Raw genomic sequence first — 26,311 nt, 5'->3', positions numbered from 1 at the left:
ACTCTACCTTATATTGAGAAATTTAATATTCAGTGAAAAATTAGAACTAAGTAAAGGGGGGAAAAAGAGTCTTAAACTAATTTTAGTGCCCATTTTCTAAATTCTGTTTTGATGTGCTGAAATATTCCAGTGTACTTAAATTAAATGCAATTACTGGAAATGAGAACTGGAAAAAGAAAGCAAGACTTCTCTTCCTCCCCAGCTCTACTCTGTTATAGTATTAGCTGCCTTCTGCCAGCACTGCCCCCAAATGCTATGCACCAAATGCCAGATATGCCACAAATTGCTACATGATAGTATTTCAAGATTAGACAACTGTTTAAGCAAAAGACATGTTACATCTGTAGTTTCACTCCTACATATTCTCTTAAATTATGTTTCTTTAGATGCTACCGTGTACATTGATTCTATATGATGTCAGTTGTTTTTATTCAGTCAATTTGTGGGAACTACTTTGTGTGTGTGTATACATACATACATACAGGGCTTTTTTTCTCATAGAACGCTCAGAACGGAGTTCCGGCACCTTTTTTGGATGGAACCTTGTAGGGTAGGCAAGGCGGGTTGTATGACGTGTGTGAGTTCCGGCACCTTTTTCTTTTACAAAAAAGCACTGCATACATACATACATGTATGTATATGTTTGTGTGTTGTGTGTATACATATACATACATACATAGTGCATGTGTGTGTGTGTGTGTGTGTGTGTGTGTGTGTGTGTTTTGGGTGGAGCACCCGGTCTACTAAATATAAAGCAGTCTGTTCTGCATTTCGTTCCAGTCTAGGAGCATCTTTTGCAGGCAGACGTCACTACTGCCTGAAATAGCTATACTAGTCTCCCTTTAACTCTTTGTCAGTCACAAAATTTTGAATATGTATGTATAGGAATACATTGCAAATGTGTGATTAGTATATATTACTTTATTCTGACTGAATACATCTGGAAAAAAATGTGATTTCTTTCAGTCTTCTTTAATCTTGTGCCACCCTGCCATCCCTAATTCCCCCCATAGGAGAAATGTGTGTTAGAGAATTAACGGTCAAAATATCCCACATTTTCATATATTGGAAATGCTTTACAAGAGTCCTGAGCCTTTGAAGCAAAATGAACTTAAGTGCAGATGAGCAATCAGAGGAGTGTTTTCCACTTTTAAGTCCTGTAAGCACCATGTGTTGTTCTGGGTTGTCAGTAAGGCTGTGTGGTAGCAAAGGAAAGACATTGTCTTGTTCTATGATGCTCCATTGTCATAGCTGATGATTGCTGTAGTTCATATTTCTACTCAGTGCCTCTTAGTAATTTGGAAGACATTTCACAACTGCTGTGCGTTTCTCTGCTGTGTCCTATTTAATGACACATAATCAGGAAGACTTCTGCCGATTGGTGCTTTGATGTGGAAAAAAAAGGAAGCTATTTCTTGGAGGTCTTAAAATCCTTATTTTGTTTTGGTTATTTTATGGGCCATTAGCTATATTTTGTTCTGGCAATTTTACTATCTGTATTTCAACCTTCACATAACACAAATGTATTCCTTTGGAGATTAGTGGAAACATTTTGCAGCTATTCTTTCAGTTTCTGCGGCTAGGGAAGAGAAAGAAGAGTTGCCATGGCCAGAAATCGGGGGGGGGGGGACTAAAATCTTGTCAGATTGTAATATCTACTCATGCTGTAGATTAACATATTCCCAAGGGAGAGGCAAAAGGTGATGAATGGTCCCTCTGGAGGGAAAGAATAGAGGAGATCCAGATCCTGGCAGCCCAAGTGAGCATAGGGCTGGTGTGGGAAAGGTGATAAATGAGAAAAGAGGAAGAAAGGGTGATGGAATTAAAGATGGGAAATAATTTGGAGGCTGGTGAAAGTGGCATTTTCAAATATTAGCCTTCAGATGACTGATGATGACTGTGGGAAGGATAGGGTAGGTCCTAGGTCTAGGTCTAGGACTTGATAAGCCTGTCTAGAGGACTTGCTGGTGACTTTGTAGAAAAGGAAGACAGCAAGAACATTTCAGTGGCCCCTTAATTATGGGAAATATTTTGGGAGGAGGGGAATTTGTCAGGTAGGAGAAGGGAAGCCAACAACTGCCTTATAACAATGCCCTTCCAGAATTGGGGTTGCTTAGCCAGCAATAATCAGGAGGGATTTTGTGTCTATGATCAGGGATCTTTCCTGCAGGAATGGCAGGGTGTAAATGTGCATTAACTTGGGCAATAAGAAAAAAAAGAGGGTTGTACTTACCTATTAGCCATTCTGCTGCCCCTGAGGATTCTTTCTAGTGGGTCTGGAGCTTGCTGCCAGACTGGTTTAAGAGTTTCCTTGGCTATTGGTACAGGGGGGTTCAATTTCTATATGCTGGGAGGAAGTAGTCTGGAAGGGCCGAAGTGATGACCAAGGCTTGCCCCAAATAATATATTCCCCAATCACACATGTGAACTTACTGTACTTCTGATCAACTGTATGATTTGGATATGAAAGACATCAAACTGAGATCTTAATGGTGATCAGATGACTTCCTGATCCAGATAAGATTTGTCTCTATTGCTTCATGAACTCATTAAGATGGTCCATACCAGAAGTGTAATAGATCCAGATGGATACCAGAGGGAATTTGTAGAATTCCCTAATGACTTAAAAGGTTGCTCTTTTATCTTGTGTCTTTAGAAATTGAGAAGCAGCCAAAGACTTGATGTGATTTCCCTCAGTAGTCTGGCCTCAGGATCTCTTGGAGATAGAGAAGCAATGACTAGAGTGCCCGTGGAGAAAGGCAAACAAAGATGCATGCTCTTGTTTGAACCTACATGGTGACAAAAGCAGTAAAGCATTTGGTCTTCTCTGTTCTTATTTCTCCAATGAGGAGCCATCCAGTAGCCTTGTCTAAAATTACCTGTCTTCTGTTAAGGAAGATGGGAAGGAGATATTCTATTTAGTCGCTATGCCCTATCATGATAAGTTTTTGTGGACAAAGTTGCTGATGTTTGTAGGCTCCCAAGAGTCCCTCTGTGATGTAGACAGATGGTTTCTAAATTTGACAAATAAATGTTGGCTATACTTTTGACATTTTGCAAACAGAATGTTTAATGGTACCCAATCAAATATTTATCAGAATATTATCAGAGACTCTTTTCAGCTTGTGTAATCTGGGGAAGATGAATGCTACCACCGCTGGACCTGACCCATGACCTTCATGGCTGATTTGGGCTGTAAGCTATGAATGACAGGCTGGCATGGGAGGAGGTCAATGTTACTTTGAGGGAAGAGATGTTGAAGGAGGCAGAGGTATGTTCCATTCTCAAGAAATCCTCCCTGGACCCAAAAGTTTTAGATGATTAAAAAGGTAGTGATATGGCTACCTAAGCTACAGCGTGTTCTTGAAGAATCGGATCACCCAGACCCTTTTCAGTTTGGATTCAAGTCCATGCATGGTACAGAAATGGCACCTGTTGCTCTGATTGATGATATTAATTTGAAAGTGTACCTTTCCCAGTCCTTTTCAACTTCTCAGTGCCATTTGATACCATCATCAGTATTATTGTTTTGGACCAACCCTCAATGTTGTGAGTTGGAGAAATTGTGTTTCAAATTGGTCCCACTCTTATAAGACACTGTTCATTCACGTTAGAGTCCCCATTCACTAAGTAGGGGCACACCAAAGTCACCCTGCTATCACATTCTATGAAAGCGGTCGTCTTCCTTCATCTCTGTAGCAACTACCACCTCCTTTTTTATGGGTTGTTATAATGTGGATGAGAGGGGGGCCTCTGGGAGGTTGGGTCTTCTGTCCCTGACTGGATAGCCAAGTTTACCAGATATGTAGCATCCTCTCGCTTCTCTATCAAGGCTTCTCTGTCTGGAATCATCCATTTCTGTCTGTGTTTTCTTTTATAAAGAAAGTTCTCATAAATCCAGTCACTTTCAGTCACACTTTCTTTTATTTCTAGTGCCCTACCAAGCCTCCCCTCCCTAGACAGTGGTTCTCAATATGGGTCATAGTCCAACTAACCATGATTTATGATGCAGTTACACAGGAGTATGAGTCTTAGGAAGCCATGGCAGGAAAAAAAGTTGAAAAGTCCTGGTCTATATTGATAGACTCTTAGGTAGGCTACCTCCTTTTTTGTGTCTCAGAATGAGGTACCTCAGTGTGTAGTACATGAAGGAATCATTCAAGGAATACAGGGTTGAATATTGCCTCTGGTTCAATCACTGGGCCTGAACCATTTTTTCCCCTTAAAATCAGCCAAGTAACCCTAAAGTTTCTGTACTCCTTCACAAGGGCTATAACTATGTTATATGTAAAGAACATAGGATTAGGATTAAGACAATAAGTACAAATATAGAGTAGAAAATAAGAAATAGTCCCCCTGCTGTACCCAGATCCTGGAAAGTTTCAGCCAAACAAACAAAAATAAGGCAGACCATATTGTCTCTGGTCTATGCCAGCCCAAGAGAGCACCCAGAGGCCCCCAAGATGTCTTGGAGGGGTGTTTTCAAATGTGGAAGGATGCAAGAATTGGGGTGTATGGGTGTGTTTTTAGCCTGAACAATTACTTGTCATTTTAATTTCTTTTTTACCTTAAACAATGAGTCTCAATAGTGCAATTTCTAGAATTTCTTTCTGAAGACTGAAGAAGAGGGTGCACACTCAGCCAGCTGGCAAAGGAGATGCAATACATCTATTTGGGCTTCACCTTCATGGAAGGAAGACTCCAGCTGTTACTATCAGTAGCTTTGGCTTGTCAAATTGTGAAACTAAAGGTATTCAGGCACTTTAAAAACTTGAGAAATTGAGTTAAAAGTGCCAAGATTTTCAGGGTGTCCTAAACAAATTATAATTTGAATTCCACTCCACTCCCTAACTTTTAGAGCGTTTTCACACATCATGCTTATTTCCCCTTTTGAGTTTCTCTCGTGCTGTTCTTATTAATGTCAGATTATTATATAGAATGAAAACTGAATATGCATTAGTTATGCAAATAAGCTATAGATTTTACATTTCAAACTCTGTTAAAGGAACAGTTGCTTCAGATAAGAAAGTACCTGGAAACATCTGAGTAATTACTACATTTCAATGTAGTAATGTGCTACATTTCAATCACAGAAGCTTCAACATATTTATATTTCAATGGTCAAAATTAATGGGTATGGATTTCAATCTCTACTTGACTCTTTGAAATGTGAATGTATTAAGAAATTACAAATCTAAACTTCACGTTCAAAAAGTAATTTGTTCTGCTTTTCAATGAAACTGAAAAGCCATCAATACTCTTATTTCCCTTATTTCTGTTTTGAAATCTGTCTGCTCCAGTTCAGTTGCAATGTGCGTTGGTTATCCATCTTTGCCATAATTTCTAATTTTTTTATTTTTGGAAGTGGGGAGACTTCATCTCAAAAACAGTGCCAAATCGTGCAATAAAAATTGATCTTGTTAGTACAATGTACATAATGATGGATTCAAAACAAAAGAAAACAGTTTCAGTACACCTATTTAAGAATGTAGCAAAAGTTAATTCTCAAATTGGTAAATATACTTGTGCGTACTGCAAAAAATACACTTTGTCAAGATATTGCATAGACTTTTGCAAGTTTACCAGTGATAATTTTCATATAAGAATAAAACTATTAAGAAAATAATATTTGCTATGATTCTCCTAATCATTTAGCAGAGTTATTTGGACTTCCATTTGAGAACTGCAAAATATTTCAATATTCAACCATTTCCAACGAAGATTCACAACTAGATCTCATTGCTGATTATTCTGTCAGAATATAGTTGTGATACAGTACTTTTGTAAAACAAAATATATTGCTTAGATAGAAAGAAATTTATCACTTTGCTTTGCATTAAGTAAATAACACTGTGTACATTTATATGAGCCTTACAGAAGAATTATAGAAGAACACAAGACAATGCAAAACAAAATTTACTTAATTATAAGACATTGGGATAACACAATTGTTCACGTGATATATCTGTGGTATTTTTGAATGCATATCACAAATTATCATTGTGATAAAATATTAAGTGCAAACCAGCACATGTGACATAATGTCATCCACGAGCATCACAGGAAATACATGGCTGGCAGAAAGTATGAAAAAAGAAGAGACAGCATGGCAAAATAAGTTTATTGGCACATAAACAGTCAGCCTAGAAAGTAATAGATTTTTAAATAAAGCGAAACAAGCATAAGTCAGGAATGGATGTCAAAAATCCTCAATTCAAAATAGCAAGTCAAAATGTTTTGAATCAATAGCAATGTCAATCCAAGGCCACTTTCCACATTATGCTTTTCATTTATACAAGATTTGCTCCTGGGAAGGATTTATAATTTCCAGTCAAATTTGTCTATTAAAAACAGATCTCACTGAATTGAGTGAGACATATTCCTAGGTAAGCATGGCAAGTGCGGTAGCATAAATCCGACAACACAAGTTGCTATAGGCACAATTAGTCTTTAGTGCATAATTTTTGTCATATAGCACATGAAATAGGAAACTAGCATTCCTGGGAACAAAAAAAATAAATCAAAGAAGTGGAAAAGTGGTTTCCATCACAAAGAACATGATGATAATGCATGAAAAATATTATATTCTCATAGGTCAGTTTGGAATTAGCACTGCTAGATGCTGTAGCAACTCTCCTCTAAGGATCAGGGTGATTCTATTGGGAGGGGGCACTACTGACTTTCTTTTCTTCTTTCCTGCCTATCCACTAATTGTGCAAGTGGAAACAGGAGACTTCTGGGAGGCAAACTACTTCCATTCCTCCCTTATGCTCTCCTTCCAAATCTCAAGTGGCTGGAAATCACCTTGGTGAACTTCAGCCATTCAGAGGTACAAGAATGATGCCTATTGGCAGGAGGAATGGATTAATTTTAATGGGAGTAGTTGACGCAGCACTAATGATAAACAACTCTAACTCACCTTCATAAGGAAAAACAGAAAAGCCCGGGGGTTAAGAAACGCAGCACTGGTTCTACTTATTCCTAAGAATGATTCCTGAACATAACCAAGCTTTGTTATCCGTGTGTGCATTTAGCTTTGGTTAATTAGTGTAAAGACGCTGATCTCCTCTTGAAACTAATATAGTTTTTTTTTTAATTAGGAAACTATGCACTTCAATTTTCAGTTGGAAAGGAGTAAAAAATTTAGACCAGAATTGGTGCCTCCTTATGTTGCAAATTTCCCCCAGGTTGTTGTTTTATAAAGATAGTAATTCCAGTGGCATGGAATTATCCAGAATATGATAAAGGACAACTGAATAAAACATGCATTCAATGAATACATGAAAAGTTACTGAAAAGACATTAACTGAAAATGTGTCCTCCCATCACTAGGCGCAATGAAGTAGCCATTCCAAGAGTTGGATCCACCAATCAATCAGGCGATGTAGGAGGCTATGTTTCCTAGTAGTTCAGCATGTAGTGCTCGCAGTGGCCACATCACAATGGGTCACTTTGAAGAGCACTGAGAGCACCCCATAGGGGGGGAGGCGATTGGCCCTCGAGTGGCAGTATTCCTGCTCCTGGAAGCAAGCCTATGAGAGGGATCAGATGGGACCCTTTTGGTTGCTCCTCTTTAGCTACTTGCTCTGCGGGACTGTTGTGATTCAGGGTCAGCCTGTGGGTTGGGCAGTTGGGTCGGATGACTCAGAGGAGGAGGAGGGGGGGTGTTGAAGACCTTGCTGAGGGGGTTGAAGATCTTGCTGAGGGGGTTGAAGATCTTGCTGATGAGAGCCCTCAGCCAGGCCCCTCCCACTTGGTCACCACGGAGACCCAGCTGTGTGAGCCTGACAGCGTGGATGAAGATGACCCACAGCTGGCCCTGTTCAAGGATGCCCGACGCAGGAGGCAGTCAATGAGGAGTAAACAGAGGAAGGCAATGGGGCTTCTCGGAAGGAGGCAGAGAGAAGCCACGCCCTGAACTCTATATGGGGAATGTGTGGGGAGGGCTGGTTTGCTGAAGGCAACCGCTTGGATACTTCGTGTTTCTTAAAGCTCTTGTTTCTTGGTTCGTGTCTTGTTTGTTTTTGTAGCTATAAATTTGGCAGGCGTAATTCCAGCCTCTTGCCGTTTGTAAAGGGGTCGTCCCTGCTTTTGCTGCAGGGCCGGTAGCAGGCTGGTACAGAACAGGGACAATGTGTTGCACCTGGCAGTTGTGCATTCAGCATTTCTGAGAAAGTGTTTCACATTATGCACAGGGGTTCATTCTCCCCTCCCATTAGAACAGTTATCACTGAGATTCAAAAATATAGCAGCCCTCCCTCATTAATGTAGCCAGTGAATTATGGTCTTTGGCTTTTCCCTATTCATGCACATTGAAATTATAAGTGCACTTTTATGAATATTCCTATAGAAGCCTGAGGTTGTACACTGCTGCATTATGTCACTACGTTGGGGTTGGGGATACTTTTCATGTTCCTTCATGTAGAAGTCTACGTGCTTGGAAATCAAAGATTTAATATATCTTAAATTACTTGCTATTTCTCCTGTCCTGCTCCTGCACTCTGCATTCATTCGCTCTAATTTTCTGGGGGGGGGGGAAAACCATTGAGGGTATATATAACGGGAGTACTGCAATCTCTCCTTTCCCCTTTTACTATATAGAAAATCTTTTGGAGGAAGAAGCAAAACTGGAGCGATACAAATTCTGCTGGTCCAAGGGTGGGCGGATGTTGCAATATTGTTTTGCTGCTGGGTCAAGCTTTTTAAAAGAAATGCTCCCAAACCAGCATGAAATTAAATAAGGTGAGAAGGAATGGTTCCAAATTTGACTTTGATTGGTTTTGTAGAATTGCTGTAACTTCTTTAGTGCAAGTCTGTTCTTTACTAGGATTTGCATCCACTACTACTGCTATACAAGTCTGTGATCTTCCAAACTGACCTAGGCAATTTTTTTTTTACTCTCCAAAAAGCACAAACTAAAATGGCACAGAAGTGCTACTGAGCAAGCACTTTACTTCTGGTCTCACTGAGCCCCACAGAAAAGTGCTGCAGTGCACCCAGGCACACTTATCTATATTTATATTAATATAGATAAACTGGTTTTGACGGCATATGTATACTGTATATGCACATGTATATACATATACATATGCATATACATGACTTTTCCACAAACTGTGCCAGAATAAGAGATGAACAGCTGATATTCTTGGTCACCCCATAAAAACTGTAAAAACATAATGTGAAGAACTGTGGTGTCTGTTTCACAAATGAATGGTTTGTTTCATACCCTTTAACTCTAATCCAAGATGCTCTGCCAATACCGAAAAAAGAAGAAAAAGAGAAGATAAATAAATTTCTAAGAGAAGTTTCCAAATGTTAAAAGAATTATCAAGCATGTATTTAGAATAGCTTGCTTTCGGGTAATCAACATCCGAGGGGAAGTATCAACACAGTATTGTTAGCATAAGTATAAAGAAAGCATACACACATGCACACAAGTCGAGAATCTTGTTACGGTGAACTTTCCTTCTTGTTAAGTACTCTTTAGTTCTGTACACCTTCAAAAAGGATTCAGAATAAATACCTCAGACTCTGTATGAGCACAGAAACTCTTGGCAATTTACATAAGCAGCCCAACTGTTTTAGGCTTCTATGTAGCCTTGAAAAAGATGCTGCTGCTTTAATAGCTGTTTTAATACACTCCTTAATAAGATTGTTAAAGTTGCAGTGTCCTTTTTTCAGGCTTGCACTTAAGCCTAAAAAAAAGTGAAGCTGATATCAGCAGAGAGATGCTGTGCTTGCATATTTCTTCTGAAACATTTCGAAAGCAGTGCAGAGCCTTATTATTCTTGCAAATAATTTCTATCATGCAGAAATATTAATATAACTTAAACTAATTTGAAGCCAAATTGATCAATTTCTATTATGATCATAGACCAGCATTACAAATAAAAGCATTTAAACAATAAGCCAATTATTATTTTTGAAGCCAAAATTATAAGAACTTTGATGTTATGAAAAATATATTTGCAATCAGATTTTAAACATATTTACTTGAAGAGAAGTTGTCTCAAAGTGAGACATATTTGGTCTTAAAAAGAGATTATTAATACCCCCCCTTGAATTAAAAGAAGCTCTAAAATCTATATGAAACCAGTAGGTAAGTTCAGCTATCATTTGGGGATCAAGCAGTTAGAGTAGCATTATATCCCAATTCCTGTCTGCACAGGTGAAGTTTTCAATGTACTGCCCCAGCGTGTTAAACGTTCAGGACTTGATGGGGAGAATCAGCCTTTGACTCAATTCTGACAAAACTGAGTGGCTGTTGATGCTTGGCGCTCCTTAACAGGGAACATTTCAGCCATTGGTCTTGGATGGGGTTGCCTCTTGGAGGTTTTATTTTATTTTATTTTAATCCCATTTATATCCCGCCCTTCTCCGAAGACTCAGGGCGGCTTACAATTTAAGCACAAACCAATGTGCTTAGCAATAGCCTTCATTCTATGTATATGCCTGCTTATTAGGGCTTTCGGCCCCCGCCAAGCAGCATTATTACAAAGTCAGCTTATTGCCCCCAACAATCTGGGTCCTCATTTTACCTACCTCGGAAGGATGGAAGGCTGAGTCAACCTTGAGCCTGGTGGGACTCGAACCTGCACTAAATGCAGGCAGCTGGTGTTACTTAAGGAGGCATTAGCCCACTGCTCCACCAAGGCTCTAGTCACTTCATGACTGGATATTGCAATGTGCTCTACATGAAGACACCCTCGTGAAGCTACAGCTGTTCAAAACGCAGTGGTGCAAGCAATAATGGTCACTTCTCTTTATGCCCATGTTACAGCTGTTGTACACTTTACCTGGTTGCCAACTGGCTTCCAGGTACAGTTCAAGGTGCTGGTTGTTACCTAGAAAGCCCTTTATGGCATACAGTTTGGTTATCTGAGGAACTATTTATCTCCCATTGCTTCTCCCCACCCACCACATTGAGGCAGAGTGTGTGCCCTCCAGGAATCCTCCGTTGAAAGTCATCTCATTAGAGCAGGAAAGTCTGCCTTCTCTGTCCCATACTCCAAAACCCCATGTTCCCAGAGATGGGCACAGCACTCTTTCTTCTGGGGTTCTGGAGAGCCCCTAAGGCCTGGCTCAGTTCCCAGGCTGGGGTCAGCCTGTTGTTTTATTCGCACGGCTGTTTTCAATCCAGGCTGCCATGTCTTATTTTTTTTTAATCCCATTTATATCCCACCCTTCTCCGAAGACTCAGGGCGGCTTACAATCTAAAGCACAATGTGCTTAGCAATAGCCTTCATTCTATGTATATGCCTGCTTATTAGGGCTTTCACACACACCCCAAGCGGCATTATTAATTGCCCCCAACAATCTGGGTCCTCATTTTACCTACCTCGGAAGGATGGAAGGCTGAGTCAACCTTGAGCCTGGTGGGATGCGAACCTGCACTAATTGCAGGCAGCTGGTGTTACTTAAGGAGGCATTAGCCCACTGCTCCACCAAGGCTCTTTTAAAATTTTCAAAATCCACCAAGGCTCTTTTAAAATTTTAATTGTCTATTTGGATACTGTCAGTTACCCAGAGTCTTCTGGGTGGACATAATAAATTTAAATAAATAAAGAAACAAACAAACAAACAAACAAATAAATAAGGAATTAGTGGATACATTTAGCTTATAATATGTAATTTATCTCATTTAAAATTATTGCATTAAATGCCCCAGCCTACAAATTCCAAAGAGATAAAGGAAAATTATAAATTCTAGATTACCCAACCCAAAACCACTCTAACAAAATCTCTTTGAAAGGGCTAATTAAAACATCACAAAGAAGAGAGCAACTTTGGAGCCTATATAACACTTCTGCCTTGAAGTTAGGTGAAACAAAAGGGGAAAGAAAGCTAAAATAGAAGTCAAAATATGCATGGAAAGCCAAATAAACTAGATTTACTGTGTAAGGGTGTGTGTGTGTGTGTGTGTGTGTGTGTGTGTGTGTGTGTGTGTGTGTTGGTGATGAGTATATGTAGGAGAGCTTGAGAGAGAAGGAATGCTGCCATTTATGTTTGTCTGTGTGGTGTATGTTGTATGTGTGTGAGAAAAAATAGGAATGGTTCAAATAAACTTTTCCCTTGATTATATATTGTGCTACAGTATTTTTATGCATTTTTCCTTCATAGTATAATCCATTTTAATACCATATTGTGATTTCTTTATAATACGTAGTTTGTTTCACTTCCACAAAGGGTATCTACAACATTTGTTTTCAGATCTCTGCTAGTTCCATTTTGTTGTTGTTGTTTATTTGGGAGAACCAGCCCACTTTAGAATAACCTCTTCTGACATTAACAATGGTCACATTGCTGCTTAGCAAATTTTGTGAACCACTGGACAAATGCAACTGGTAATAGAGTATATGCAAGACTCGCTGGGACAGTTATAATGAAGGTAAATTATGTTATTCTTTCCTGTCAGAGGTCCATTTAATTCATTTTGTTTCAAAGTATAAAGAATTAAGCCATTTCCTCCCCCCCAGATAAGATTAAAAGTGTTTATAAATTTATTCATATATCAGAAATTTTGTAAATTATATGTTAGGAAAGCTCCCTTAACTTTTAAATCATATGTACAGTAAACAGATTCTACAGACTCAAATAGCATGGCTCAATTAAATGTACCTTTCAGGTAAATTTACCTAAAATTTACCTTCCATTACCTTTTATTAATTTTTAGATCTACTTCTAATTTTCTGCCCTTAATAAAGAAGAATTATGGGTTGGATCTCAGTTTTCAAGGTGCAATTATCCCAAGCACCATTTTTTTTAATTCCACAGCAATTTATACAGAGAAAATGTAACATTCCATCTTCAACATAGTGTACAAAATTAAGAAATTCTTTTGTGCAACCCCCCGCCCCCCCAGTTTGATAAAAATGATTTCATTCTCCTGTTTGTTATTTTGCTTAGTTGATAGATGCCCAATTATTTTTTTATGCATACATATTCTGGAAAGATTGTTATTAGTCTGTCCAAAGGAAAATTCTAAGATTGGATAATGTGAAGACCTCCACTGATGGTCAACAGTGGATGGACATTGATTGGGCTCTTCAGCTGAAAACAGTATGTGAAGCTTGCTTTATTAGTCTCACTGCAAAGGAACATCATTCCCCCATAGATAAAACTGGCCCCCACCTTTTAACTTTACCAAAAGGCCATGGTTCTGTCAGTGGGCTTGGGGACCCTGCCTTGATATAACAGAATAACAGAGTTGGAAGAGACTTTGGAGGTCTTCTTGTCCAACCCTCTGCTCAAGCAGGAAACCCTATACCATTTCAGACAAATGGTTGTTCAATCATTTCTTAAATGTTGGAGCACCCATAACTACTAGAGGCAAGTTTAATTAACTGTTCTAACTGTCGGAGGTTTCTCCATAATTCTTGGTTTGATTCTCTCCTTGATTAGTTTCCAGCCATTGCATATGGATCCATCCATATGGAGTTGATCTATATGGAGTTGATCGAGTGGCTTGTTTGTGTTTGTCAAAGCTGGGCGGGAGGAAGAAAGGTTGGGATTTTAAATTTTGGTTTTCAATTGCTGTATGCCATGTTATATGTTGCGCACCTCACTATCCAAGACATTCTGGGCAGCGTAAAATGCAGTAATCATAACAGTTATGATAATGAAATGGTGCTTTCTACTTGTACCTCAGTGTTGATTCTGTTCTTTAAAAATATTTTTGTTATTTAAAGTGTGAATTCCTACTAATCCTATTGATTTTAAATTTCTGGACCTAACCACATATATCACTGAGTTGGGGGACATGGAGATAGCCTCCCCAAAGATTGTGCTACATTTAGCAATCAGGCATCCCCTGGGCAACAGTGTTGTCACTGGCAAATCCTTTCAATCCAGAAACACCTTTTGGTTAGCTTTGTAGGTGCTTCCGACATGAATACAGACAGATCAATAGGTTGTACTATAGTTATATGCAGTGGTGGGATTAAGAGGGTTTGCACCACTTCGGCAGAACCGGTAGCTAATTTTTTTTGTTGCCCAGGCCCAGAACGGACTTCCAGAAGCGGCACCCACACAGAGAACTGGTTGTTCACATATTTGAATCCCACCACTGGTTATATGATTTGGGTGATATAGAAACAGCATTTGTAAATCACTAGAGCATATATTTTCTTTCAGTGGGCTGGTGGGCACATCAGGAACGCTGTGTTGTAGTTGCTCTTGGAAGACTGCTGCTTTACAGGCCTTCTTATTCACAAGAGGGCACTAGAAGATAAAAGCAGTATTGAGATCTCAGGTTCCCACAATATTTGTTTTAGATTGCTGTAAGAGCAACTAATACTCTGCAGGACATTCAAATGAATTTAGAATAGTGTTTTTTCTAAATCTTCCTGGCTTGGAAGGCAACACTGTTATATTTGCTACTATTGCAAACTGTCATATTTATCAAGTAATCACATTTGTACAGAACAGGATTTCATATATCATGATTCTCATAACAATTTCTTTGGCATTTATACAAAGGTGTTCAGATTTAATTATATTTGATGAAATCAGAAAAAAATGGTTAAATTGAAAATAGTGTATGTGGGGGACAAATGTATAAGGAACTTGAACTTCCCTGATGTCTCATAATTTGATAAAAATGTGTGAATAGAGGTGACGATAGAGAAGATCCCCAAATCTCTCCAGATAGCGAGAGATTTCTTAAGACTATGTGCAGGAATCTTGCAAATCTTTACATAAAATTCTGTCAGCTGATGCACATGGGTATATAGTATGTACTTAATTAGTTTAACACTGTAGCAGTGACATTCACTATGCTCCAACCTAATTTCCACTCTATTCTGCAAAGATGATAGTCTGAAACTGAAGTCGAATCAGAGTACAAGCCCCTGAAGAAATTCTGGTAGAGGAGAATTGGAAGGTGTACTTTCTCAACATTTTTAAAGAACAAGCCACACATCTGATCCATAAGCCCTGGCTTCTCAACAAACACAAAGCCCTGTGTTTCATAATTAATGAATTAATGAATTATCCTTCTGAAAAAGCTAACATCACAAACAATCTGATTTAATAAGTTTCTGTGCAATGGTAATAAGAAAGCTTCCATATAAGGACAGCTATCTTTGGGATTACTCTAAGGTGCCTCCAGGTTTAGTATATGAGGTGGATTAGTACAAGGTTGGCCCTACCTGTGTTCTTCACCCAAAATCCTCTTTGCTATCTAGGTCACTTTACTTTAAACTTGGTCCAGTCTTTGCTAGATCTTTTATTATGCCTGAACTATACATTGGTATGGTGTAATGTTCAGAGTAGGACTGAACTTAATTATTCCTCAATCACACAGCAAAAGAATGAAGGCTCCAAATCAGAAAAGTTTTGCTTTAAAAACATCACACAGCTAAGACCAATCAGTGAAAGAGAGAAGTGGAAAGAGACATACTGGAAAAGCTGGCCATTGCGAAGTTCTGACACTGGTCCCCTGTGAATTCATTCGGACACCTAACGAAAGAAAGAAAACCAGAAAGAGAGAAACAGGATAGCATGATATCCAAACAGACTGAAATGAGGTCCTTTCTGATGCCAACTGAGTTCCCTTTTAAGATTTCTCCTGGTGTGTGTGTTTTGGGTTGGTCCCTTACCTGTGTTCCTTAAACCTTAATCAAGATATTAATTGAAAAAGAACACCCTCACTATGCAACTCTAAATCCAGTGTTGTACCCAGGAGGTTTTTTTTAGTAGTATGATGGTATAATTTTTGTCTTCAAACATACTTTGCTTAGGATCTGGCATGTACAATCGCAAAGGCAGTTTCTCCAAACATCTCTGTCCGAAGAATCCATTTGGACATCTGGAGGAGGAAAAGGGGAGAAATCACAGAACAAGGCTGGCATCATCCTAGAGGCTATGGTTAGAAATAAAAGTGCACAGTGATGGTTTTTGTTTTTGTTTTAAGCTTCTCACGTAAGGCATCTTAATCTCCGCTGTTTTCCCTACGTCTTTCTATCGGCAATTATTCTCTCCGTGATTACTGAGTTTATGAACCTTCTAAACACCCACAATTTGCAGAATCTGCTTCAGCTGTGTGACTTGAGAAAACTGCCACTCTCTCAAGTCTAAGATTAAAATGAACCTGATTTCCAGAAAGGAAGTAACGGAACATGAAGCAGCGTTCAATGTTCTTTCCATTTTCTTTAATTGAGGTCATCTGCAATGCACTCTTGGAACTGCCAGTTTTCCATTCACATTGTTTAAATCTGGATTTCATATTGATATAATCAGCTGACTAAGCAAAGTACATTATAGACAGATGGAAATATGTGAGGCTATCAGTGACACAGGAGACTTCCACATCACCACCATTTTCACTTCCCAAACCATTATAAGTAGTTTGAAGGTGATCTGTGATTATCTTCAAACTACTTATTATCTTATCATTTTTGCTAACTTAGAAACGTGGAAAACAAGAAGCAAAAACTATTTCCCACCTATGATCTGCTTTAGATCCACCAGCAAAAACCACTCTCATGAAGTCACAGTTCAAACCCTGACTTTTTGTATCCTGAAGTCAGTCATAAATACTACAGACAAGTCACAGGTTTGCAGTCCGGTCTCATAATGCATATCTCTAGCTTGTACCTTTAGCTTCCTGAGGACACCAGTTATGAAAAGAGAAGAGTTTACTCCAACAGGAGAAATGGGATCACAGCACGCTAAAAATGGGGGGCCGGGCGGGCGTGTACTGCTAGTTTTCTAGCACTTTCAGCTACACTGAAATAAATTAGCTTAGCTTTCTAATGTTGTTGATACTGACAGAAGTGTAAAGTTCAATTTAAAGTGTACACAAAACTAATTGTATCTGACCAACCAACCAACAAAATCATAAATAAATAGTTGTACAAGTGGCTAGGCCAGAAGTGAATGAATAAGAAAAACTGTTTTTCTGAAAACTGAAGTACCATGCATTTTTCAGAGGACATCTCTTAAGACCTTGACATTCTTTACCAAAGAGGAGGTCCATTTTGGAGTTAAATTTTATGTCTGGGTAATCACACATAGGATTATACTTTTGGCTTTGTAACATATTGAAATGCGCTTTCTGGGTAAGTTGAAAAACTTTATACATATATTCTTAGTATATCAGGAATAACTGCTGGGGAAGAATGGGTGGCTTCATAAGCTATATTTTGAAACACAGGACTTACCCCTAAACCACTTTCACAATATATGATTTTATTTTCTACCAAATGAATGCAACAGATTTTAATGAAATAACTATTCCTTCATTTCTTCTATACACTGCACAAATATTTAAGCAAACTATACTACAGACTGTTTCATTCAGGTTTATGATTTTATTACATCCACTCCACCCATTTTATTACATCCACTCCAGCAACAGGTATCTTAGGCTTTGGATCAACCAAATTAAAGCTTCTCCTGCAAACTCCTTTTTCACAAATTCTCAGGAAGACAGCGCTGCAGGGCAAACATTCCGTCAAAAATATTGTGACACCAATGAGGCCCAAGGTATCACTGCCATTTGCTTTTGAAAGCAGCTTTCGGAAGGCTACTATTCAGATTTATATAAAATACAGATCCATCCTCTATTTTACATGTGCTAAAGAAGATTAGCAAAATACAAACTAGCAAAAGCAATATACTCTTTTTCTTTATTTGTATACTTCCCCCCCAGTCATTCAATTTGTTAATAAGCTGTACTGGCAGAATGCTCTCACTTGAAGGAAAAAGAAAAATATGAATCTGGCCAAGTGGACCTGTAATTCTTGTTCTGATTAAAGATTAGAATAAAAACAAGAAGGGGAATGGTGCAATACAGTATATTCAATTCCAGGGAGTCTCAAACTCTTTTAAAAGGTATTATTGAACTTCAGGAGGAAGAGCAATATACAAATAAAAAATAACAAAAGCAACAACAATAATAATTTTCAAGAGCTTCATTCTGAAAGTTTATATTTTGAATCCTCACAGAAAACAATTGCTATGGCACGTGAGAAATGGTAAGACAAAACTCAATTGTTAAAAACGTGAGGATTGGGCTAAGCGCCTACAGTATTTTAGTGAACAGCTGCTGAATAAATTGGACAGGATCTTAAAACTACCTGTTATTCTCCACTTTTGAAGGCCTGTAAGAACCATCTCGAAAATTAGACTAAATAAAAAAGTAGATGATGCTAGTTCAAAAATGAGAACAGAGTGACAGACGCAATAAGGAATCAATTATTTTTGTGATCTAGAAGAACCACCGTAATGAATTCAGAAACATGCTGCTTTCCCACTTATTCTCAATAGCTACCTTTTTAAAATTTAAATTAAAAAATTAAAAAGATTTTGCTCATATCTATTTCTTCTATTTCTTTCCTTTGTGTTTCTTCTTTTTCCTCCAACCTAACCCCAACTCCCACTACAGCAAACATTTTGGAGCAAAAACCTCAAACTCTTTTTAATTTTTAATTTTTTAACCCGATACTAACTTTTACTATTATGGTGTTAATATAAAACTTACAACCTGCAAAAAAGACAAATTTGGGACTTTCTCTTTAAGGACATTAACAAGGCTGAGGATTCTATGATAAAAAGAAACTCCTGGGTAAAACTTCTAGATAAGAAAAAGATTTTATTTTATGAAGATAAGCAGAAAGGAGTGACCAAAACTTAATGAGACAACTGGAAGCAGGATAGACTTTTATTTGTTCAGTGTGTGTAATTGAAAGAAAGGTTCAATTCAAAATTTGAATGTTATTAAAAATCTATTTGAGAGTACTCATATTAAGAGAATTGGATCTAGGATGGATTTTTTCTTTCTTTGATACTTGTAACCAAAAGAAAGTTTTAATCAAAAAATTGAAAATGATTTGTGTGTGTGTGTATAATACCTAAGTAATTTTTAAAGTATGTAAAATGTTTTTGAAAATGTATTTGAGTGCACTTGTGTTAAGAGAAAGCTAAAGAAAATGATGTACTAGTTTAAAGTAAACTTTGTGTTCTAAAAAGGATGTTTATAAAAGGAAGAAAAAAAGATACTATTCTATAAGGATAGTTTGGAGGGTGGGAGCTAAATTCAATATTGAAATTCAAAGCCTGTATGTTAAGAAGCTAATGAAAAAAAAAGTATTAGAAAGTTTTGATTTTAACAAAGTACTTAAAGTTTAGCATTTTTCTTTTTTTTTAAAAAGGGGGGGAGTACTTTTCCCAATAAGGTCAAAGAATTTGAGAAAGTATACAGGTAACTTTGTTAATAGAAAATAGTTTACAAAGATTAGTAGGGGCAAATAGAAACATATACTATTTCCAGAGCAAGGTAAAGCAGGAATGGTTAAATTGATCATTCCATTTAAAGAGGAGAATATACTTGAGTATGTTTTTCATTTGGATACCACTTCTGGATTTTGTGCTTGTGATAAAAGAAAAACTGAATTTGGTTTTATTGATTACATAGATTTGCTGTTACAGAAATGGCTGGTTATATAATAATGTGTAAAAACAAAAAGTTGAGGCTAGAGTGTTTTTACTTTGTACTGTGCTAAAAAGAGTCGGATGTCAACACCTTTTTTTTCCTTTTCTCTTGTACCTCACACTTCTCTTCCCTTTCCCTTTTCTCTCCCTTAATCTCCTCTTTCTATTTTTTCTCTGTATTTTCTATTTTATATGTTGAATTAAAAAAAATTTAAAAATTAAGAAATAAAAAAGAACTCACATGGCAGAATGATATGGAACCAAAGCAAATCCTCATAGACCAACCTACCCATAAGCCACAGTGCATGTTCCATATGAAGCAAATTTTGCTCTGAATTTTAGAGATGGATAATGAAAGCTTTATTGATTCCTTTGGCAGGCTCCAGAATCAAAACAAAACAAAAGTTAATTGAATAGATAATGGAACACATTTGTATTATAAAACCAACCAAGTTTTATGTCTTTCATAAATCTCACCGAAAGCAATGAATTGAACAATATTATTTTTTTTAAAAAAAAAATACATGCAAATATTATATTTGTGGTGTTCCAAATGTCCTTTCTTCCTTGCGGTGGGAGGTTAGAACTTCAGAAGATTACTTAGCATTTTTATCGAAGAGAATGCTGGAATCTGATAACATTTTTCATAGCAACTTGTTATAAATATGCAAGTGAACAGTAAAACCATTTCTCTCAAAAACAACCTCAGTCCCAACAAAATAAATGTGCACCCTCTGCTGCTCTAAAATCCTATAAATCCCCTGCTGACATAAAGTAATACATTTAGAATACAACTATAAAAGTAGAGAAGACAAGGAAAATGAAATGAAATGGGTGGATCAAAAATAGGATCAAGCATTTTTTGACCCTATCAATTAAAATAAATTAGTATTGTTAACACTGAACTATAAACATTCAGCAAATTGCTTTCAGGCACATCTTCACAGTTCCATTAAACTTTTTCATATTTCCATGTATAACCTGCTTGTGTCAATTTGGAAAAATCTTTCCTTCATTTCAGGGAATGGTTCTACTCCAGGAGAGACTGTGAATGAAAAAGCCACTCAAACTCTGTGGAGCCACCTAAAGGAAATAGCATGTATGTAACAACTGGGTAAATTAATGGTATCATCAGATTATGAGAAGAAATTTCACTCTAGAAATGCAGGAGTCAATCAGTTTTCTGCCAAATGTCCAGCAGACTAAAAGGGACAAAGATTACCTGGAGATCGTGAGAGCTGAAAGACAAGTTTACCTGCTGTAAGTTTACCACTATCAAATTAGTGGTTCTGGAAAGTGAGGATAACAGCTTGTAAAAAAAATGTTTTGGAAAAATAGTTTTGTTTAGTTCTATTCCATTTCTACTCACTAGCTGATCCTCCTATGACATCATTTCCTATAATGTTGATCTTTTAACTTATTTAAACTGTTTATTTTAATATTTAATATTTTAATGTCTTCTACTTGCTTTTACAATGTTGTAAGCTGCCCAGAGTCACTCGTCAGAGAGATCTACCCTGCATTATTTAATGGTATGTCCTAGCTCAGTGGTGGCAAACCTATGGCATAAATGCCAGAGATGGCACTCGGAGCCCTCTCTGTGGGCACGCATGCCATTGCCCTAACCCTAACCCTAACCCCCACAACCCCCTCCTTACCAGCAGCCCTCCCCAGAGGAGAGTCACCCTGGGGGCGGCCCGTGTGGAGCAGCACAGCCAAGCACATGGCAGCTGAGCAGCAGATCATGCTGCAGGGCGCGGGGATGGAGGGGCTGGCCACCATGGCGCTGCAGGACCACCTGGGCAATCTGCGGTGGGCCGTTGATGGCCCTGAGGGTGGGTGGGGTGAGGGCCGGAATGGGCGGGTGGAGCAGAGTGGGGGCAGGCTGGGGGCAGGGCGGTTTTTGGGCACTCGGTCTCTAAAAGGTTCACCATCACTGTCCTAGCTAATTATAAATCATATAGTAAAATGATGATTTCTTAGTATAACACTCCAAGTTAATGATCAATTGAGGGAAGGACAATAACTATGGCATCAGTCAAACATATCAATCAAGAGTGACTTCACAATATTAATTTTTTTTAAAAAAATGCAATCTTCAATGATTACATTTAAATGTGACTTAGGAGGCTACCTGTCTCTACCTGTACCTCAGTTAGAACTTCACCTTGATTCTTTTTATTGAATTCCTTTGAGCTGAATGAATTTCATGTCACAATGTAAGATCAGAACTTTAAAGGCTCCTCAGAAAGCGGTCACAAGCCTTTACAATTCTTGTTGGATATCTTCAAAACTTTCCAAGCATTTTTGATCTCTCTATGCTCTTCTACAATTTTTGGCAAGACAGTGCCATCAAACAATATGGAAACCTGTTTTTGGTTAATCTTTTGCATCTCTCATTTTAGAGTGTTTGAGGAAATTTTTAATATCATAATTTCTGCTATCAACGTATATCAAATATTCTCTCCTCTTTCTTTAAACTGTAGCAAGCCCATCTTCTCCCATACAGGAACACCATTAAAAAGGATTTAATATGAGATTACCTTCAAGAAACCTTTAAAAACTGGTTGACCATAGAAAATCATTTCTTAATTTGCACCATGACTTTTAGCATTTCAGAGAAGCATAAGAACTAGCCAATTTACTAATATTGCCATTAAAAAGTTGTTGAAAGTACTAGGTTTGTGTGTAATATTAGCCTTCTAAGCAGAATTGCAATAATTGGGAACATCAATTAATTGTGGGGGTAAGAAAATAAAAAGAAACTAGACATTTTGAACAAAATGACATAATGAGGCAGAGCAAAAACAATTTGAAAATTTACAGCAAGGTTGCAGAAAAGAATTTCCATTAATTGGTTATATATATATATATATATATATATATATATATATATATATATATATATATATATATATGTATATGTATATGTATATGTATATGTATATGTATATGTATATGTATATGTATATGTATATGTATATGTATATGTATATATATGTGTGTGTGTGTGTGTGTGTGTGTATATATATATATATAGATCTTTGGTTATTCGGGTTTTTCCCCGCGTAGAACTAAAGGTGTAGGGGCCACGTTTCGACGGAATCCCATCCGTCATCATCAGGCTGGAGGCTTCTGCTTCCTTCTTCTGGGAGAAGCATGTGGCTGTTTGTTCCTCTTTTTTTTAAACTGCCAGAGGGGGTGTATTCTGTGGGTGGAGGTTGCTCTGATTGGGTGGGGGAGTAAGTGTGTTCTGATTGGGTGGGAGTGTGTTTTGAATGGTGGGTGTGTTCTGATTGGGTGGGGGTGTGTTTTGAGTGGATGGGCTGGTCTCAGCTGCCAGCCTTAGACCTGAGCTGGTGAGTTGTGCTGCTTTTGTTCGGCTTCGTGTTTGTGGTGGTGCCATGTTTTTATAGTGGGTGTCAGTTTGCTTATTGTGTGGTTTGGAGGGGTTTAAAGTGGCTGATGTTGCAGCTGTGGTTAGGTTTCTGTTTTGTGGTTGTGCCTCGTTATCATTGTGGGTTCGGATTTGCTTTTTGAATGGTTGTGTGGTGGTGATGTCATGTGTTATCATGAGTTTGGGTCTATCATTCTTGGTGGTTGGGACTCGTCTGTCAATCAAGGCGGGTTTCCAAATGGTTGGTAGGCGAGAGGTATCATCTCGTTTGTTTATGCTGTGGGGGCGTTTTTCTATCTCAATGGCTTCTCTGATTATTCTGTTGTTAAAATGTTCAATTTTGGCGATAGTTTTGGTTTTTTTAAAATCAATTTCATGTCCCGTGGCTTCAAAGTGTTGGACCAGGGATGAAGTTTGTTCTCCTTTTCTGAGTGAGTTTTTGTGCTCTTCAATGCGTGCACTTATTCTTCTGTTGGTCTGTCCGATGTATGTGGTGGGACAGATGGAGCATGGGATTTCGTATACTCCTTGGTTTTCTAAGCCAATTATGTCCTTGGGGTTTCTTAGGATGGTGGATATTTTTCTGTCTGTGTAGAATGCTGTTTTGATGTTGTGTTTTTGGAGGACCTTGCTGATTCTGTCTGTGGTCCCTTTTAAGTATGGGAGGAGGGCTTTGCCATTTTCTTGTTCTCTGTCTTGGGTTTTTGTGGGTGTCTCTCTTCGGATTAAGTTGGTAATCGTGTTTCTTTGGAATCCATTGGCTGTTAGTACATTAGTGAGAGTGTGTAGTTCGGTTTTTTGGTGTTGTTCGTCAGCTAGGTGTTTTGTTCTGGAGATGAGTGTCTTGGCTACGGAGTTGATCTGTGCTGGGTGGTGGTGTGAGAGTGCATTCAGATAGCGGTTTGTGTGTGTTTTTTTATGGTAGATAGTGTGTCCTAGGGAGCCGTTGGATTTCTTGTAGACTAAGACATCAAGGAAGGGAAGTTGATTGTTAGCTTCTGTTTCCATGGTGAATTGTATTTTGGGGTGTAGGCTATTGAGGTGTGTGAGGAAGTCATCCAGTTTTTCTTTGCCGTGTGGCCAGATTACGAAGGTGTCATCTACGTATCTGAGCCAGAGTTTGGGTTTGTGGTTGGATTTTTCTAGAGCGAGGGTTTCAAAGTGTTCCATGTAGAGGTTTGCGATGACAGGTGAAAGGGGTGATCCCATGGGTGCTCCTTCCATTTGTTTGTATCTTTGTCCATTGTAGATGAAGTATGTGTTAGATAGGCAGTGGTTGGTCAGATCTAGGATGTGTTTTGGGGGGTTGTATTTATTTCGGATAGCTGTCAAGGCTTCTTTGATTGGCACTTGGGTGAAGAGGGATACGACATCGAAGCTCACAAGTAGGTCACAGGGCTGTAAGTTTAGTTTACTTATGATCTCTATGAAATGGAATGAATCTTGTACGTGTGAGGTGATGGAATTTGCGTAATATATTTGCGTATATATTCTCCTTATTCTAACTCAATTTAAAGAAAGTGAAAGAGGATAGCATTATCCTTTACAATGCTCTGATACAAAATGCACTGTGACATTATTTGGCAATAATCTTAGTAAAAGAGGTATATATATAATTGATATCAGAAATACAGCATCAATCAGAAGACAAATCCTGATAAATGACCAGCCAGAAAAAAATATAATCTCCAAATGATTCACTATGCAACTTTATTCAAGCTTACTTGGAAATAAATTTTAGGTTCTACTCCTAGGAAGACCAACAGAGGATTTTAGCATCACTCTCCATAGATTTTTACTTGATCATCTCTCTATAAACCAGGTAGGAACACCAACCATAATTGCTGTTAGAACCCTCAGCATCAGAAAATTACAACAAAGTGTATCCTGAATCCTATTTGTACACCTACTTTTCAAACATATTATGGGAAGAAACTCCAGCTTTCAGTTACTGCCTTTAGTTACTGCTTTCAGTCACATTAGATGCATTTTAAGGAGAAATTTAGAGGACAAAGTATTTCATTCTTTTCCTACATAACATGGATTATTATGTTTCTCGTTTTTCCCTCCAGTTTTATTTCATAATTATTGTTAACTACAGATAAATAAAAGTAGAAATAAAAGAAACCAATGTCTTTTGCTGATCCTTTTAATTGTGCTAGTGTGTTATTTTGATTAGGACAGTGACTCGGCTACCAAATTTGGACTGCAAAAATATAGATTGCCAACAAATGGCAGAAAAGCGTGAGGACCTTCTGTGCAGTATTTCTCTGCTTCCATCTAGTGCCCATCCAAATTTTACAGTCCAAAAATTTGGGCTGAACTATGGAGTGGGATTGGTGTATGAATAATCAAGGTGTGTGTTTGTGTGTGTGTGTTTTTGTTAGAAGGTTGATGCTATAGGCAACTAGGTTGTAGAAGAAAGAGAAACAGTCCACCGTTGAGTTGGAGAAAGAACGTGCAGATGGGGAAGAAAGTAAGGCATTGTTTTTAATGATCTACAACCAATGGATTGTGAAAGAAACTTTCTATAGCATTGATCTAAACAAAGCTGAAAGTAATGGAAACAGTAGCCAAGTCATTACCGCCAGTGTCTCCTCTTCTTAACTAATCTTATTGCCAAATACCCACCAATACAACATTGCCCCTTTGTATATAACTTCTGTTGAATTGCAAAGGTACCTTTGAACTGGAGAAAAGAAACATTTTCTCTTACCTGCATGACAGCTGATTTATGCCTTCAATATAATAACACACTCCACCGTTCACACAATAGGATTTCACGGTTTCATTGCATTGTCTAGTATGTCCAGGCCCAGAAGGCAGAGTTGTGGTTACTGCAAGGAAAAGGAGATGTATAACATCATTATTTTACCTTTTGATTTCTTAAGTACGCTACATTTCATTTATTTACTTCTATTACTATAGGAATTTATAGTTTGCTCTTCAACTATTTTTAGGCCACTCTTACAAGGACTCCAAAAAAACATAATACAGTAGAAACGAAAACAAATAAACTACTGTTTTCTTATTTATTTATTTAAAATAAAATAAATAAATAAAAATACTGTTTTCTAAAAAATCAGCAAGCTAAAATTGGATTGAAAACCTGAAATCTCTTTGGTATTGACATTTTACCCAAATAATCCAGGTACTATTTCAAAAACACTCTCCTTTTTCCCCCAAGAAGAATTCAGAGATAGACTATGGCCTACAACAACATTGGAAGGACATAGGAATGCTTAACCTTGAGAAAATGACATTGTTGAAAAGATGTTATAAATACAAGTAATGCCTGTTCTCTTTGCCTAACTCTTTCCATGCAAGACATGGAATAATAGACCCAAGTTAACAGAACAGCAGAGCCCCACTGAATGTTAGAAAAAAAATCCTATTTATAACACTAGCTGATAGTGAGCCCTATCATCCCAATAGTGGGAGGTCCTCTCTTCATTGGAAATGTTCAGGCAGGGGTTA

The 26,311-nt window shown here is 37.9% G+C and overlaps 1 protein-coding gene across 1 annotated transcript in view; it reads right to left on the bottom strand.

Annotated features, from left to right (window-relative positions):
- Positions 1-26,311, bottom strand: part of NRG2 (neuregulin 2) — a gene marked incomplete at both ends in the record, with an annotated part of 189,959 nt that overhangs the window by 24,131 nt on the left and 139,517 nt on the right. Inside the window, 3 exons of the mRNA XM_083360290.1 lie at positions 9,230-9,253; positions 15,404-15,462; positions 25,551-25,671. Coding sequence (XP_083216416.1) covers positions 9,230-9,253; positions 15,404-15,462; positions 25,551-25,671 — 204 coding nt within the window. The remainder of the gene's footprint in view (positions 1-9,229; positions 9,254-15,403; positions 15,463-25,550; positions 25,672-26,311) is intronic.

This window comes from Vipera ursinii, assembly GCF_947247035.1.
Source record: "Vipera ursinii genome assembly, chromosome: 3".
Taxonomy (NCBI): domain Eukaryota; kingdom Metazoa; phylum Chordata; class Lepidosauria; order Squamata; family Viperidae; genus Vipera; species Vipera ursinii.
This window is presented reverse-complemented; position numbering and strand designations above follow the sequence as displayed.